Source organism: Crocodylus porosus, unplaced genomic scaffold, assembly GCF_001723895.1.
Source record: "Crocodylus porosus isolate Cpor-Errol unplaced genomic scaffold, CroPor_comp1, whole genome shotgun sequence".
NCBI lineage: Eukaryota > Metazoa > Chordata > Crocodylia > Crocodylidae > Crocodylus > Crocodylus porosus.
Window position 1 is genome coordinate 180,538,306 of NW_017728886.1, and position 15,006 is coordinate 180,553,311.

Consider the following 15,006-nt stretch of genomic DNA (forward strand, 5'->3'; position numbering starts at 1 on the left):
TAGGTTTTGTTTGCCACTTGGCGTATGCAGCGTACTGGTACAGTTCTCAGGTTCAAGTCTCTCATATCACTTCCTGAGTGGCTATAGGCCTCTTAGGAGTGGAAGGAGCAGGTATTGTATTTAAACGATTTATCTTGAGCCCCCTTTTTCCTAGGTCCGCCAAGCTGCCTTTCAGTCCCTGGGGCCTTTTATATCTACTTTTGCTAATCCATCTAGCAGTGGCCAGTATTTTAAAGAAGAAGAAAGTAAAACTACAGAGGATCATAGAGCTGCAGAGGAAAATAGGTATGAATTTTCCAGGGTTTAGATTTCATTCCCAACTTTCTTTTGCATAAAAATACAAGTACTTAAGAAACTTTGTTTTTAATTTTATTGCATGTCTTGGTAGGTGAATACTCCAGAACTTTTCTTTTTTTATAGCAAGTGACTATTGGGTTCCTCTTTAACTAATTAAGTTTTCAGTAACTCTTCTTTTCAGGTGCTTCACTTAGTTTTACTTATAGCATAGTTGACTAATTACAGACCTACCAAATGTAGAACATATCTATGATATTTGTGATAAATTTTGACAAGCTGTATATTGGTTGCAGGTTCTTTTTCCCCCCCCCCTCAGATAAATGTATGTTGTTTTTTTTTATTTGATACCCAACAGTGAAAAGATGAGGAATACAGCAAATCTCATAACAGAGGATGCATGCAGCAGGACAGTAGACATATCTTCAGATGTTGATATTAGTGATTGTATGCTGAAACGTGAAAACACTGCAGAAGATCAAAACCTTGTATCCAGTAAATCCCAGAATGAAACTGATTTCTCGACTGAGACTTTCTTAAGTTGCACTTTGTCTTCAGACTCTTGTAGAGAACTAGCTGAGGAGAATGAGCAAAATTCTAGTCATTGTACAACAATGGTGCAGGAGTCAGGGTTGAGCTCCCATGAAACCTCCCTTTCAGAGCAGGAGTTGTACAACTCTTTCCATTTCTGGAGGACTCCGCTTCCTGAGATAGATATTGATTTAGAGCTTCAGCAAGCCTCTGATATAATCTTTACTCCAGACATTCAGGAAGGAACACAAGAAGCTACTGTGCCAGCTTCTCCAAACATTACTATGGCTACAAGGAAGGAGTTGGAAGAAATGATAGAAAATCTGGAGCCTCACATTGATGATCCAGATGTTAAAGGTATAGCAAAAATATGGAAGTATGTGGGAATTTTTGTATAATATTTTCCCCTAGAAGTTTTCATTTTTAACCTTTTGGACAAAATTGTTTAAAAATTGACTCTGAAAAGTAAATGTTTGGGTTTTGGGGGAATTTTAATTAAAATAGGTTTAGTAGGTATTATTTAATTAGGGAAAAATGATGACAAACTGAAAGGACCCTCATTTCTGAGAAGCAGCCTCTAATAGTACAAATGCTATTTTGCTTTGATTGTTGAATGCTTAATTGTAGGCCTAATTAGCATCTGAAATTCTTAGTACTTACACTTCTACCTGCCAGGGGCATAAGTCACCTGAGTATTGAAGGATGTGGGAAAAAATGTTGCCATTAGCCTACATGGAGAATTAGAAACCACATTAAGATTTTATTTCAGAAGATGAAGTTTGAACATAATTTTTTTACCTCTTGAACTATCAGTTGAATTTTTTTGAAGGCATGTTGCATGTTTCAAATTTCTTGAAGCACGTCTGTTTACAGGAAACGGCGTTTTTAATGCTGTTTCACTTAGTGCTGTTTCGCTATAATGCTCATTTTAAATCAATACATGATTTCACTTAGCGCTCAGCAAGTTTTGTTATAATGCACATGTGGCTCCACAGGCTGCTGACGGGCCTTGTGCCCAGCCAGTCATGAACCAGGGGGTGGACATGAAACACGCTTCTCCTCATCCCCCCATGACATTCAGATCCTCTCAGCTCTGCTGTAAGGGGCTAGTGACCAGTTGGGAGAGCAAGCTGGGGCAGGGGGTGGGAAGGCACCACTGTGTGCAGTGTGGGGCCGGTAGCGCCTAATGCATCCCTCCCCCTCCCCAGCGAAGTGTGGGAACATGCCAGGGAGATGCCACCACTGCGCTCCAGGGCACGCTTCATTTCTGCCCACTGGCCGGCCTGCCCATACATACCCCCTAAGACCTTTCTAAGTGCCGCTGAGGGTACACGTGTCCCCGGTTGACAACCCCTGGTCTAGGGTTTCTTTCCCCTCAGATTATTAAGCATTTTTATAGAAGTTTAGAAGTTCACATTCAAGCACTGCACCAGTCAGTTGCAAGAGTTCAACACTTCTGCAGACCAAGTCCTAGGTGTTTCAGATTGAGCTTCCAGAAAACGTTGGGATTGGCAATTACCTGAAAAAAAATGTTTCAGTGACTTGTTCAGCATTTCATAAGAATTTTGTTGCAGGGGCAGAGGTACACTCAAGGGTGACATTCAACTGTAATCATGAGGCTTGTGATCATTCTGTTTCTGAAGTCTTTCCAGCTTTTGCCACAAATGATTTAAGTGTTTTATGTTAATTATACAGCCCTGACTTGTCCCCAAAGCGGGTTTGATCAGAACAGGGATTCTGTGGCAAAAGTAGTACCAGCAACTCTATCATAATATCTTGTACATTGGTCCAAATGAAGATTGGACAAACCACCTTAATTCTGGTTAATCTAATTTTGTAATTTTAATGTTCTTTTCATGTAGTTTTGTATAACATTTTTAAATCTCAAAAACTGAGAACCGTTTCTATCATGGAACCATATTAACCCACAGTATAGCTAATTTTCAAAGTTCTTAAAGATTAGAGCAGGGGTGGCCAGAGTTACTCACCCTGGGAGCCACATCCAATCCTCCACCAAAGCCAGAGAGTGGGAGTTGGAGGGGGTGCTGAGCGACCCAGCATGGCTGCAGAGTGGGAGCGGGGTGAGCTTCTCCGCCAAAGCCCCAGAGAGCTGCAAGAACCACGCTAGCAAGCTACATGCAGCTTGTGAGCCATAGTTTAGTCACCATTGGATTAGAACCTGAAGGTCTACCATTTGGTCTTGTAGTACTTATTCTTTGTGAATAGTAAAACTGTTGTTATCCTCTGTGAAACAACTAGTAGTGGTGAATGATGTACTTTTCAGTCAGTTTCACAGCCATTGTTTGGCCCCAGAGGTATATGGAGGTTTAGGACTCCTGAATTCAGTTCCAGGTTCTGTAAAATAATATTTCTAATGGTTAGAGACATTTTGTTTTTCTGTCTTTCTGCTTCTATCTGTTCTCTCCTGGTCCTTGTTCTTCACTTCTATACAGTCATCACAGCCTTCTGTACCCATGTACCCCTAGTTTTTTCCCCCAGCTCTGTTGCTTTTCTTTCCTTAACACTTGCTGTAGAACATGTATTTTTAAATATCCGATCTACATCGTTATAACACTTTTACATAATCACCATGGCAGTTTTGCTGGCTGGTAATAACTGAGCACCAAGGAAAGAAAAAGCAGGGGTGACCCATAGGAAAGCACAAAAGAGAAGTTGAAAGGGGGATGGGTGGGGAAGAAGAAGGAGATGTTGCATTGCCATGTGGAAAAAAATATTTCTTTTAATGAAATGCAAGGAGAAAAGCAGGAAGGAAATACAGTGCCCTGATGGGAGACATTCTGGAGAGCAGTAAACTTAAGGACTGGTAGTTAGAAAAGATTTTCAAGTTATAAGATGTCCCATATCTTAAATAGGTAATAAGATTTCTTTTTTTCATTAAATTTTTTCACTCCTAGATAACACCATACCAACTTGTACCTTTTAAGTCGGGGCGGGGGCGACAACCTTTTTGGCAGGTGTGCCACAAATTAGCCCCACACCTTCCCTAAGTGCCACTCTGATCCACTTCCCCTGCCTGATCTGATGCTCTGCTTTCTGCTGTCTGCCCAATCTGCTGTTGTGCTACCTGTCCTCTCATTAAATCAGAGATGGGCAAAATATGGCCCATGAGCTGGATATGGCCCACCAGGCACTTTCATCTGGCCTGTGGCACCACACAATAAAGTGCACCCTGCTCAGTCCCCACCCCCACCCTTCCTCACACCCCACAAAAGCCAGACACCCACACCCTTCCCCCACAACCCCCAATATACCCTATGCCTCCCACACACACACCCTCACAACCCTCCACACATGCATACACCCCCCCAACATGCAAGACTAAGAATTTATTTTTTGAGCTGTTATGCAATCACCTCTGTACATGCTACGCAACCACAAATCATGGCAGAAATATTTTTTGTAATAAAATTAAAATATGGTATAGTAGACACTTGACTTTCAGTGTATGATTTGGGGTTTTTCTCCTTCTAAGATGGCATCCCCCCATCCCTCCCGAAAGGAGTATTTCCAGGGGGCAAGGGGAGGGACTTCCAATGGCAAAAGTCAGGGGTAGGGGTAGGACTTTTGGTCCCAAGATAGCAACCAAGGGGCAGGGCAACTGTCAGGGGGCAGGGCTACCCATGCAGCCCTCGAAAGCTCACCAAATCTCGTTAAGTGGCCCTTCACCCAAAATAATTGCCCGTCCCTGCAGTAAACTGACATATTACCACTCAGTTGAAGGTATAAGACCTGCACTTAAATTGGTTCTAGTTTATAAGGAAGCGGTGAGTTCCATATCTGCATAAGGATAAAAGTTCAGTTTATTTCTCCGGTTTCTTTTCCTCACAAGAATAAAATATCTTGGAAATCTGAAATTGCATTTCATTCCAAGTAGTCAGGTGAGAAGGGCCCTAAGGTAACATTCCTTTCCCTTGCTACTTAATTTAGTAGAATTTTGCTGATTTTCATCCTGCTGATCCATGCAGCTGTTCTTGTCCTTAAAAATATGGGTTTCTCCTTTTTTACTGTTCTTTAAAGAAGTAACTAGTGTACATTATACTGAGCTTGTTTCCTATTATTAAGGCTTTATTAATTTTACAAAACATAGGGTAGAATAGAATATTTAACAATATAGTATGGTCTATAGTATTAATTAAAACGAAGCTATGTTTTCTAAAGTACATGATTTTTGTTTGTTTGTGAAGTATTACTGATGTTTTTTACTTGCTAACTTGCAGTGGGCTTCCCTTCACTTTTGGATTGCAATGATTTTACTGTAAATCTTTCGTTCTGGTATTTTATTGGATGTTGATTGTAGAACTGGCCATGCTACATAAAGATCAAATCCACTTTCTTTACTGATTTTACTTCTGCTCATCTTGCCCAATCTACAGGCCATTCCAGGCATAAGATTGCAGCTTAAGTCTAATCTTAACTCGTGGTGGTATACATTTTCCCCGTGTCACTCTCTTACAATGGTGTATTTAGTAACCAGCATTGTGCCAAGTTATGTTTTTAATGAACATTAAAAAAACTTGGCAGTTGGCTTCGGCACTGCAAACAGATCCTGTCAGCTTTACTTGTCAGGGTAAATCCACAGGGAAACGACTTGAAATTCCAAGAAGGAACTTTTGAGTAAGAGAGAATTCTTGTGTTTTATTCAGAATGAGTGTAGTACCATATTTTCTTGCGTACCACATACCCTTTTCCACAAAAACAAGACCTCTCAAAATTGGGATGTGTGCTATAAGCAGGAAAGCTGGTTTTTTGCTTAGAACAGAAACACCTCACTTTGATTCCTGCTCCAAAATCTGCTTCCTGTCAGCAGCAGTGGTATTTCAGTTCTGGCAGCTGCAGAAGGCAGTTGACTTAATGGCTCACTGGTCTTCTGTCAACACGTGTTAACAGTTGCCTTTTCTTTTTGATGGTCTTTGTTTCACTAGTCGCTAACCTTTCTTCAGTCATTTTGCTGTTTGTTTAGCTATTTTTGGTCTCTCTCCTCTAGAAGTGCACTGATACATTGGTCCAATATTGGATCACCACTGATATAAAGAAAATTGTCTGTATTGAAAATTGGCCTGATATGGCCAATAATTTGACCTTTTAAGGGGGGGAAATGGTATACAGTTAGGGGTGTCAGTCACATGGGGCCCAGGTGGGGTCTGGATTGTGGGCTGCCTCCAGACTATGGCATTATTTCTGTTGCAGTGGCCACTGTGGCAGCAGTGGGTGTCAGCAGCAGTGGCAAGGAGTCTAGGGCTGGTGACAGCAAGCCAGGCTCACTGCTGATGGCCATGCCCAGCATGGCCAAAGTGCTCTGGATTCTGTTGCAGGCCATGCACCTCAACTTCCTGTGCCTACTAGTAGTTCAGTGAGTCAGACAAAGAGGGTCTGTGCACTAGGTCCAGCCCACAGGCCATGTTTGACACTCCTGGTATAGAGGGATGCAGTTATATACTGCTCGTACATTTATACCCTGCCCATTTTGTCCTTAGAATTATTTTCTCTGGGCCCCTACAGAGTTTTTAGTTTTTAGCAGTGTTTAGTTTTTCACCAATCTACATAATTAAAATCTAAAGAGTCAGGGTACTCCTACTCCTTACTGGCAGTTGTCATTCCATGAAAGCTGATAATAAAATAGTGTTTTGCCTATTGCTAAGGTAGTACCTAGCCCTGGAGCTGCTTGTCACATTTTTATTTATCTTAGCTTTATTTAAAAGGTTCTGAACAGATACTGTCCTGACAGCAGTTAATCCCTTCTGGGTTTCCTGCATCAGGGATAGTTACTCTCCTTTCTCAGTTCTGTTTTATCTTTTGAGGTGTAGGCAGGTCCAGCATGTGACTGTCTCATCTTTCCAGGTTCCTGTAGGATGGAATCAGATAACCTGGGACTCTCCACAGGTTATCTGATTGGGAAGTTTTCAATTTCCCTCTGTTTATTTCATAAATCAAAAGTAAAATTCTCAGAGATTTGCTGTGCATTTGCCATTGCTAGCTGTGTGAACAATTCTTTGTGAAGCAGTTAATGTGTTTTTTTTGTATAGCACAAGTGGAAGTCCTCTCAGCTGCACTCCGAGCATCCAGTCTTGACCCTCAGGAAGAAACATCAGGAATTGGCAAAGGAATGTACTCACAAAATGACCTGGATGTCAAAGACCAACTAAATAGTAAACTAATTCAGGATGATACTGTGCCTTTGATTAGTGACACTGTTGAGGTAAGAAACGTACCTGTGTGTTTTTTAGATGAGTCAGCCACCTCAGTTCAGAGCACCAGTAAGAGCTGAATTTTGCACTGTTTTGAGGTGTAACTCTTTACATCTAATGCTGACATGATGCCCAGTTTTTTGTCTGCTGATTTTGCAGCTCTGCCTATTGCATTAAGTTTATTCTCCAGCGTTCTTTATTTGTGTGTAACAGTCACTGGATTCCTTAAGTCTAAACCTCACTTCTGTTGTTTTACCGTTTTGAGGCAATTCAGTGTTGCTCTCGTTTTTCTGCAGTGAAATAGTCTTGTCAGAGGCAAAAAGCTCTTTTTAATGTTAGTTGCTCCTTTTTTTTTTTTTTGAGAAAGAGACGCTTTGTTTTATTGCACCCAGCAGTAGCATACCGTACTGTTCTGCGCAGGAGATAATCAGATCCTGAGGCCCTGTGGGAACAGTGGTTCTCAACCTTTTTTTGTATCGGGACCAATTTGTAAACATCAATGGCCAATGCTGACCCAGTGCCTCTCACTCTTGACCCGCTGCCCACTGCCTCCAGACCCTAGCCCCGCAGTGTGGGCATGGGTAGCTCCAAGTAGCCCCTTATAGGCAGGAACTTTGCCAGCCTGCAAGGGAAAAGCCATGGTTTCCTGTGTTTTTTCTCCTTTAAAAGAGAATCCATTTTTAAAGTTTGTTTGTGACCCTTTCATACCCACAGGTTGAGAAACGCTGTTCTAGTGTGTATGGGATGATACTACCATGAAACACAATTTCTAAATTTTTACTTGTTTCTGCTTTTCTCATTCCTTCCCCTTTCCCAGCTCCATCCAGTATAATTGTGTTCTGAAACAGCCAGGTTTTGTGCTGTTACAGGTGTCTGGTCAGGTTTTTTGAAGAAGGCTTTTTTTAAAATATCAAGCAGGTAGGTAGCTAGCTGGTTGGCCAAGGCCCTGTGCAGCAGATTTCAATGCTGCTGAGGTTTTATTGTATGCTATTTAGATTTCTACTCATATTTCTACTCTTCACACCAGTTGTGGCATCCATGAGAATCAGTTTTGTCTCTGGTCCTTTTCAACATCTACATGCTACCAGTTCTAGCAGTACCATATTCAGTGGTTCTCAACCTTTTAGGATTCAAGGCATCTCTTGATAGACATAAAGTACCTCTTGCTAGATGGTATGGATTCCTATTTAACATCTCTGGTTTTATCTTGTGAATCATGAACCTGAGTTTGGATTAAATTAGCTCATGGAAGAAAAATAGCTGGATGAAGCTGAAAACAGATAATGGTGGTGGGAAGAAGAAAGCATTTGAAAGAGTTTGTAGACATATTTTAAGCTTCTGTGTTTGAGGTTATGGATGCACAGTTGGTTTATTCAGTCCATAGTTTAGGAGTACTCTTGGATTATTCCTTGTGAACACTGACAACTTGCATTGCATTGTTCTTTGCACAGTCTTTTGATTAACTAGGAGATTCATCCCATTCTGGTGAACAGTGACCCAGCTGTTGATTGTGCATGCATTTGTTGCTTCCCTAGGCTACATAAATGCTTTCTATCTAGGCAAATAAAAGCCTTCGGGAATTGGGAAAACTCAGAAAGCTGTGTTAATGGTAGGCATGATGCCAGCTACCATGAGTGTATCAAATGTCTTTCACTTCCCATAGAATTTTGAATCTGGCTCAGTATCTCAGTCCTTGTCTTCAAGGTGCTCCGTACCTTGGGCCTAGGTTATGAAGATTGTTAGCATGCTGCAGCTCTACCACGCAACTAGGTTTTATCTTAGTTGTGGAGATGGCATTTTCCTAGGAGAACTGGTTTGGGACTAGAATGAATGCTCCCAGCAACCCAGGACTATCAGAAACTTTCTCATCATTCACTCTAAGTACAAGACATATTTGTTTGATTTTTCTGATATAAATACATAGCAACATTTTATTAAATCCTTTTGCTACAAAAAATGCATAGCTGGAATCCTGAAGCAAACCTAGCCTTCCGTCTCCTCCCCGATAAAGTGTGAAGCTTTGTGATAATTTCAGTTTGTATAAACCTTGAACATCCCTTTTTGTAAGTGAACCTTGTCCTCTCTCGTATACGCAGAACATGGGTTCCGCTCTCCCATATATTCATAATGATTCAGACTTGAGTACCAATAGCAGTTTTAGCCCTGAAGAGGAAAGAAAATCAAAAGTACAGGTAAAGGATGTTTTTTCATTATGCATCTAAAAAGTGGAAGTGGTATTGTTTGAACAATCTTAGCCTGTGTAGTCCATGGGTATATTTTGCAGTTTTCAGAGGATGTAAAAAACTTTTTGGAAAGTCACTGTATAATCTTTCTTGAATACCTCTAGAGGTAAGTGTCTATTCCAGTTTAAAAATGAGAGTAGAAGAGGTCTGGGAGGTGGTATAATTTTTATATAGTTGGTAGTAAAAGCTGTTTTTCTTTTCTCTGCCAGTGGTTTGCTGCATATTTTTCTGTTAATCACATATAGTGCTGGTTGAATTTTTTGTTGTTGAAGCTGCTTGTGAAAACTAGGTTTTTTGGGTTATTTTCTGCCAAGCTGTAAATGCATATACCAGACTTGCCTGGTATTGCATGGTAATGTGAATTTGTAGTATTGTGTTTATGGTGCTCTGAAAAAAGGATACTGCATAGGTTTAGAAAAAGTATTATCGATTAATACCATGACGTGATATTAGCAAGCATCATGCCAATTTAACAGATGCTTTCTTACTTTATTTTCTGAAGTTACTACAGCATGTTGAAATTCTTCCCCCCCCCTCCCCCCTTTTCCCCACTCCCATACACATGCACATGAACAATTTTGACTTTTTGGCAAATAGACAAACTTACTCATTTATAATGTGCGTGTATTTTCAGAGAATAATCCTCTGTTTTCAGTAATTTTTCTGGATTGATAGCATTTTAAGAAAATATTTTTAAAATGTTGTGTGTTTTTAATATACAGTATATAATCTTTTATGAATTAAACATTTATTTGCATTCTTAATCTATAAGTAGTTTTAACAGTATTACATAGGTGATAAAAATTATCCTTTGAAGAACATGCATGCATACTTTTTATATATGTAACTGGAACCTTGTGGAAATTAAATTCTGCTCTCATTCTAGGATGTTGTACCTCAAGCCTTGCTAGATCAGTATTTATCCATGACAGATCCGTCTCGTGCACAAACAGTTGATACTGAGATTGCTAAACATTGTGCTTATAGCCTTCCGGGTGTGGCACTTACTTTAGGTAGGCAGAACTGGCACTGTTTGAAAGACACCTATGAGACATTAGCATCTGACATGCAGGTAAGTAAGTCCTTTTAACTCAGAAACTTTGAAAATAAACTGCATGTAAACTTATATTACAGTGTTTTTGTAGTGTTGGCATTTTTTTAATGCCTACCTTCCGTATTTAGCACTGATGTTTAGTAATTTTAAGAAGTGGTACTCTTACTATGAGTAAAGTTTAATCACTGTAGAGCTGTCTTGAATCTTCCACACACATTATGTTGAATCTGCTGCACATATTATATGAACTAAAACTGCATCAATGAATTAGGGTTAAGTATGTGTAATTATAAATTGCTTTAAAACTGTAGATGGTACCTGCAAAGTGTTTTAAAAAAGTACTCTCCTACAAGTGTACAGCCTGCTATGAATGCATATGTTGCATATGTGCCTTTAGAACTCAAGGTCTAAATTTTTTTTTACCCTAGTTGATCTCATACTACCACACAGACCTTTCACATCCCCGTGCTTCAAGCAGAGTTCATAAGATAATGGTGAGCTTTCTGTTTCCCCTGAGCCACCTTGGCTGAAGACAGAGCTTCTGTAGTTTGTTCCAGACTGCATGCTTTCCCTACAATCATCGTTTTGAATGTGTTTATCTTTTTACACGTCAGAAAGTATTTTGTACCTTTCTAGTTCTGGTTTTTTTGTCCAGTGTTGTTACCCACCTTCCCCCCACCCCTTCACAATACCTGAGATTCTCCTGGACTATGTTACTTGGCTTTTCTAGCTGAGTGCAGTTCCATTTTTCTCCTCACTCTGATCACTCTTCTCTGTTACAATCAGCATGGTTTGCTTTGATCAACTGATTTCAACATATATTTCTTGTGCAACAGGAATATGACTGCCTTAGCACCTTTCTTGTGTAGGGAAGTCCCTTATCCCTTGGAAGTGTTTTCTTTGCAAATATTTCACTTCTCAGGCTCAAAAGGACTCTGCGTTCATATCCTGGATGAATTTATGGAGTTGCCTTCTGACCCTGTTGCTCAGGACTGGGTTGAGCACAGATCTTTAGTGGATTGAAATTCTATTTCAAGAAGATCATCCTTTGCATTAGTGCCAGAGAAGTTATCCGGCACGTGCAGGTCCACTGAAGGCTCCAGGAGGAGATCGCTGTCCTGTGGTTCTTTGAGAAGGTATTTCACAGCCTAGGAGATCCCTGCTGCCAGGGCAGGGGGACATTTGTCCTGGCCCTGGCAGCAGCCCTTATGTGGATCCCACTGAGGCTCAGAAGCTTCTTTAACACCCAAGTCACAGCTTAGTTTTGGAGATAGTTTCCTCAAGTGCGTAGGAAACCAAAGGACAAGCATCTGAAGCATGATTTAACTTCTCTGTGGCATGTAGTCATCAAAGCTGATGCTCTAGCCCTGTCTTCTACCCTGACTTTACAGGTTTCAGAAACAACATCAGTTGTTCCCCAGCCTTTTTAAACTCTGTACCATCCATCAGCTCTGAAATCTCATAATTCAGCTTCTTTGTTTAACTGCCTCAAACAACCTTGCTGTCTAGCCTGGCTCATGCCCCCTGGTGCTCTTTTCCAACTGACTGATCCCAAATATTTTGGCTATAGTTCCTATTACAGTTAGGGAACCATCCCTGATCCCTGGTCAATCTACACCAACAATTGAGATTTCCTCGTGTGGCACTCTCCCTTTCAGCTCCAGGAATGACAGGCTAGTTCCCAGGACAGCCACCTTTTACACATGAGCTTGGCTCTGGAACGCTTTACAGAGGAGAACACTGGACCTCTAGACCAACCTTGCACACCTTGGCTTTCTTTCTTCCCATAGACCCCCACACTAAAGGGGGCAACTCCCTAGAACAGGTCATTTTCAGAAGCAAATTACTATGAGATTTTTATCTTCGCAAGAATCCTCGTTCCTCTTACCTTTGAGGACATAGAAAAAGTTCCTTTAAAGCACAGAGATGACTTGGTTTTTTTCCTCCAAAATACAGCCATGTAAAAACTATAACCCTCATGGTTCTTAATTGAGCAAGATAGCATGCTTGTTCTGTTCCTTGAGATGGAGTATTTGTTACAGTTTGTGGAAATAACATGTTGGCTGCCTGATAGGAAAGTCTTTGTAAGTCTCTTTACACCACTCCAGAGTATGGTAGAATACGTTCTCTCCTTTTCTGCTTTGTAAATTACAGAACCCAGAGAGCAGGCTTTAAGATTCAGTATTGTTGTAATTCGAATGACTAGCAGATCAGCTCACACTAGCAAAGAACCTGTCTTTCTTGCCTCTCTTATCCCCCTAGATGTCTCATTATATTACCTTCTTTTGAGTTAAAGAAAGGGTTTAGAATTAGCCCAAATCTCTATGCAGACTTACCTTGTCACAGGGCGGATTTGATATAAATCAAACCTGCTTAAATTATGATTTAAGTCACTGGTCAGGAAGCCTCAATTTAATCATCATTTTCTACAGATACAGTAAAATCTCTGTTATCTGGCATGAGTGGGGAATGCCATAATAGTCAGCCACCCCAAATGCTAGGGCAGCCTGGCTGCAGGCTGCTGTAGCAGGGGGAAGGGCATGCACAGTTAGGTACCCTACGTGGATACCCTCAGAGGAGCGCAGCAGGCAGCAAAGTGGTGCGATATGGCGCTGTGTGCATCCCACCGCTAAAATGCTGGTTAATTAAGTATTCTGGTTAGTTAAATGTTGCATAACAGAGATTTTACTGTAATGCATTCTTGTTGTTTGAGATCCTTTTATTTATTTAACTTCTTGAAACGGTGTACTTTTAGAGAAAGGTAAGGGCTTGGCTGTGGGGCTTGACTGTATGTATACAAACTTGCAGAGAGACAATAGGGCTGATCTTCCAAGGGCACTGTTCTTTATTTATTTAATATGTCCAGGTCTTTTAGATCTAAAGCCTAAGATGATCATGCCATTCTGTATTCTGGGGTTTGCTTTTGTGTCGCTCATAAAACTTGTTCCTCCATAGTTGTTGGGGGCCTGCTTTGGTCCTCCCCTCTGTTTCCATCTCTTGACTGTAAATGTCTCAACATCTAGGAATTCATCTTCCAGTAACAATTGACATTTGCAAGACTCTGAGGAAACTGTATATTCTCTGGGTTTTGGAACTATGTATGTAGGCCGGCCTTGTTGTAGGCCGGCCTAATAATTGCTGCTACAGTAGAAGTGGCAATACACCTCATCCTGCACAGCAGTTCTACAGAATAGCAGTTGTACATGCTACTGCCTCTCAGGGTGGATTTGATTAGAATCACTGGTCAGTGATTTAAGCATTGTTTTCTTAAAAGTGTATTCTAAAAGTAAAAAGTGTATTCTTGTTTGATATCTTCTGTTCGTTTAACTTCTTGAAACTTTGCACTTTTAGAGAAAGGTAAGGGCTTGACTGTGTGTATACAAATTCGCAGGAATTTGGTACACAAATTCGTAGGGCTGATGGGTGGGTAATCAGGTCTGTTATCTCTCATCCCCATATACTGGTGTTAACAAGGATGTTATTTCTGGAGACAATAAACGTTCCCTGTGCCTGAAGAAGGGCATTTGTGCCCCAAAGCTTGCAAAGAACAATTTTTCCAACTATTTAGTTGGTCTAATAAAAGACATCTACCCAGAGAACCTTGTCCACGTATAATCTCTGTAGACAAATCCACAGTTTGAGAACTGAAACTAACCATCACAGAGATGCTAAATGGGATCTTCTAGACTGAGCGCTGAGTCCCATTGGGTAGAGTGGTTTTCTTTAATTTTTTACTAATCTATAGAGGACCCTCTGGGAACCCCATAAGATCAGGCCCCTAATACAGTCCATGGCCTGTTGTGACCTATTGATAAAACTTCTTAAAAGTTTACATGAAAATACTGTCTCAGTGGTGTATAATTAGAATGTATAATCCCTATTCCATGATGATGTCTTTGAGCTTTAATATATCTTAAATTATATATGTTTATTTTTTAAAAGCATCTTAACAAAAAATAAATATGATTAAGTAAAAAAAATGTCTGATTTAAACAAAAAAATCCAATTTTTTTATTTTAAAAAAAAGCTGATTTTTACCCACCCTGCCTTGTTATTCTCAATACAGATAACCTTATTATGTTCTGTATGTGTTTTTGGAGGGTCCTCTTAGACCTTCTCCAGCCAATCTGTTTAACACCTTGGCCTACCAGTTTCCTTCCTATTTGTTCCCCCACCGTTTCTCCTACATTAGCACATCTGTGGCTTATCACTTCATTCTGCCATCATTAGCATTTTGACTATGTCTGTCTTTGAGCATGTCTGTTTGTCTGTCTCTCAAGTCAGACTCCTGGAATTGTCATGCTCCCCCACCCCCATGTAATAAAACTTCCCAACTCCTGTTTTGAACTTGCATATAGGAATTATAAAATGCTCTGTCAGTGTAAGAGACATTTGACTTGAGAATAAAATTATATCCAAACCCTTTTTTTACTTTTTTCCCCCTTTTAAAGTGTCCTTCCTTGATAGGCAGGTGCAATAAAAATAAACCTTGACCCATCCCATTCATGTCTCTTTTTAATCTTATTTTATTTTTAAATGCATGTGCTTTGTTTTTGGTAATGTTGTCTTTTTAATGGCTTGTACTGCATCATCCTGGATGACACAGACAAGCTCTAAACTTGAAGTTAAATTCTCCCAAATATAGTTATGTGTCTTTTTTTTTTTTTTTTTTTTTTTT

General features: G+C 40.3%; 1 protein-coding gene across 3 annotated transcripts in view; it reads left to right on the top strand.

Annotated features, from left to right (window-relative positions):
• Window positions 1–15,006, top strand: part of PPP4R1 (protein phosphatase 4 regulatory subunit 1) — a 72,868-nt gene that overhangs the window by 50,333 nt on the left and 7,529 nt on the right. For all 3 annotated transcript variants that reach the window (XM_019545982.1, XM_019545988.1, XM_019545998.1), the window contains 5 exons: window positions 155–285; window positions 653–1,182; window positions 6,870–7,042; window positions 9,128–9,223; window positions 10,161–10,346. In XM_019545982.1, coding sequence (XP_019401527.1) covers window positions 155–285; window positions 653–1,182; window positions 6,870–7,042; window positions 9,128–9,223; window positions 10,161–10,346 — 1,116 coding nt within the window. The remainder of the gene's footprint in view (window positions 1–154; window positions 286–652; window positions 1,183–6,869; window positions 7,043–9,127; window positions 9,224–10,160; window positions 10,347–15,006) is intronic.